The following is a 2,604-nucleotide window of genomic DNA, read 5'->3' as shown; positions in this document are numbered from 1 at the left end:
GACAGTGGCAAATCACAAWAAAAATTCTCAATGAATTTTCTTGACAAAATRTAGTGATATAAGTACACCAGTATTATTTAGGGTTATTGGGTATATTATGATTTCTACTTTTTTTTCCTGGATTTTACTCATAGTAACCAAGATCAACTTATAAATCAACAATAGTAAAGTGTAGGAAAACACCTTCAGCATATTCACAATAAACTAACACTTAATGTGTTATATTCAAATAAATAAATAAACTAGGGGGTTTGAATAATTTTATTTTATGGGAAATAGTCATCTTTAATTTGATTGGTGTGAATGTTTTACCCTTACCATGAATGGACAAATCAACCATTTGGTAGAGCACATTTTCAAAATTTTTTAAAAAAAAAGTTTAGTTTTGAGCAGCATCAACGGTCATATTTCTGTTTATTAATGTCTTTATTATCAAAATATGTAAAAAAGTATACATTTCTTTCAAAGTTTTTCCAAAAACTGTCATGATGTCATGTTAAATTTCCTTGTTCTTGACTTCCTAGTTGGAGGAGGTAAATACTAATTAACCATTTCCTGTCACAGTGCCTTCTGGTGGATGTTTTTAGCATTACATACTAAAACCAATTGGTAGAGATGTCTCAGTCAGTTTCAGTTTGATTAAACACTCCCTTCTTTGAATTTCATCAGCTCAAAATATGGTCATCCGTTTGGCTGACCAGGACCTTACAGCATTCCTGCAGATCTGCTGTAATTTAACTTAAAGTTGAACTGACTTTTGCTCAATCTAAACCGTTTGCCTCATGTTTATGTAAAAACATTTGTACAAAACCCCAAAACAGTGAAAATATAAAACTCAAACTTTCCCCTGAAATCAAATTATTCCTTCTTCTTAGATTAGGAACTGTGATATAAAATATTTTTCTGTAATAAGACGCTATATTGTGTTGATGTCATATTGAAGAATCACAACACGTACAGCTGACAACTCTTTGTTCTTCCACTTCAMCTCTGACTCTGTGTTTGAGTCATTAATGTAGTTGTGCAGTGTGATGTTTTCCTCCTCCTTTTCTTCTTCTCACTCTTTAAGCTCCAGTGAGTTGATGGCTTGGAGCTCAGTAGAGAACTTTTCTCTGAGGTCTTTGTTGGCCTGCAGAAAGCCCTGCAGCCTCTTCAGCTGCTGCGTATCCTGAGGAACACACCGACAGTCAGGGGGAGATTTCACCTCATGGATTTTAATCTGCTGGGTTTAAACTCAAGCTCCTCCTACCTGATCCTTTGCATCGACGTGGTCCTCTGCAGCAACATGCAGACACTCCTGCAACATCTCTTGTAGCAGCTCAGTTTCCCATTGGCTAAGTAACTCAGCGGTGGCCTCCACCTGACTGACACTGTCGGACTCTAATCCAGGTAACAAGTCAGCAGAGTCCATTTGGTCCGCAGCCAAGACGCTAATGGACAAATCAACGGTCAGCATCTGCACAGAAATAAAGAGTTACCTGACAAAGCATGCCTCACAGCTAAGTGTCCAACAGTGGACACGACACTGAGGCTGCAGAGGGACGTAAACGAGCTCACGGCTTCTACTTGTTGTGCCACAGAAGCCATGTTGGGAACGTGATGGAGCTGCTGCATGAAGAGCTGCAGAGCCATGAAGTACTGCTGCATCCATTCATCCTTCACCTGGAAGTCACAGGAGTGCATCAACTCATTCCTGTACTGGATCACCTGGAGGAACACACACACACACACACACACACACACACACACACACACACACACACACACACACACAGGTATATTTTCACAGTCTGCATGTAGCCTCTGACATGTGTCTTTTAGTTTCATCAAGAACCGATGTCCTGAGAAGGGAAGACATAAAGCAACACAAAAGGTCAGCCTTTAAGACTAATTTACCTGTCTTACTACCTTTGACTCCACAGAGCAGAAACATTTACAGGAGTTGATGAGGTTGAGCAGAGCAGATGGATCACACTGATCAGCTGCCTTCACTTTGGTCTGACCCCGGGGCATGTAGGCCTGAAGGAAAGACAGGAAACCTTATTCCCTCTGTGTGTCACTGCTCTTTGCTCCATCAGATTCACGTGAACCTTCACACCATGAGGCCTAATTATACAGCTAAATTCAAAAACCTGCAACTGTGTCAATTTAAATACCTTTTTTTTTTGTTAAAATCACATGAATACTGTGTTGGAAGTTTTTTCCCCAGAATTATTCTAAATAGGGCATGATCTTTTCCAGATATTTTAAATGAAGAAATAGAATTGAAAACTGTACTTTATTATTGTTATAAAATAAAATGTCCTGTTTATTATTAGAAATGATAAAGTCTTAAATAATCATGTCCTGATGCATCTCAGTAAYCCAGGTAAAAAATCACAAAGAAAAAAATTGTATAGGTCCTCTGGACGGGTTCTTCTCTAATGAAACATTTTGTCTCTCTTCCAAGAGACTTCTTCAGTCTGAGAGTTTCAGGCAAAATTCAGGCTTTTAAGCCCTGCCTCCATGTGACTGATACTCACATCACATGGCTATCGTTGACACCTAATTAACACGCAGCCACTGTTCAAAAGAATGTCCCAACACAGACGAGCTACATCTAAT

The 2,604-nt window shown here is 38.9% G+C and overlaps 1 protein-coding gene across 1 annotated transcript in view; it reads right to left on the bottom strand.

Annotated features, from left to right (window-relative positions):
* Positions 1-407: 407 nt before the first annotated feature.
* The window catches only part of LOC106511145 (uncharacterized protein CXorf38 homolog), a 4,998-nt gene continuing 2,801 nt past the window's right edge, over positions 408-2,604 (bottom strand). Inside the window, exons 3-6 of the mRNA XM_013999891.1 lie at positions 1,897-2,019; positions 1,558-1,707; positions 1,250-1,456; positions 408-1,168 (exon numbers count right to left, since the gene is read on the bottom strand). Coding sequence (XP_013855345.1) covers positions 1,058-1,168; positions 1,250-1,456; positions 1,558-1,707; positions 1,897-2,019 — 591 coding nt within the window. The 3' untranslated portion in view covers positions 408-1,057. The remainder of the gene's footprint in view (positions 1,169-1,249; positions 1,457-1,557; positions 1,708-1,896; positions 2,020-2,604) is intronic.

This window comes from Austrofundulus limnaeus, unplaced genomic scaffold, assembly GCF_001266775.1.
Source record: "Austrofundulus limnaeus strain Quisiro unplaced genomic scaffold, Austrofundulus_limnaeus-1.0 Scaffold2546, whole genome shotgun sequence".
NCBI classification, from domain to species: Eukaryota; Metazoa; Chordata; class Actinopteri; order Cyprinodontiformes; family Rivulidae; genus Austrofundulus; species Austrofundulus limnaeus.
The sequence above is the reverse complement of the archived record's forward strand: the minus strand, read 5'-3'. Positions and strand labels throughout refer to the sequence as shown.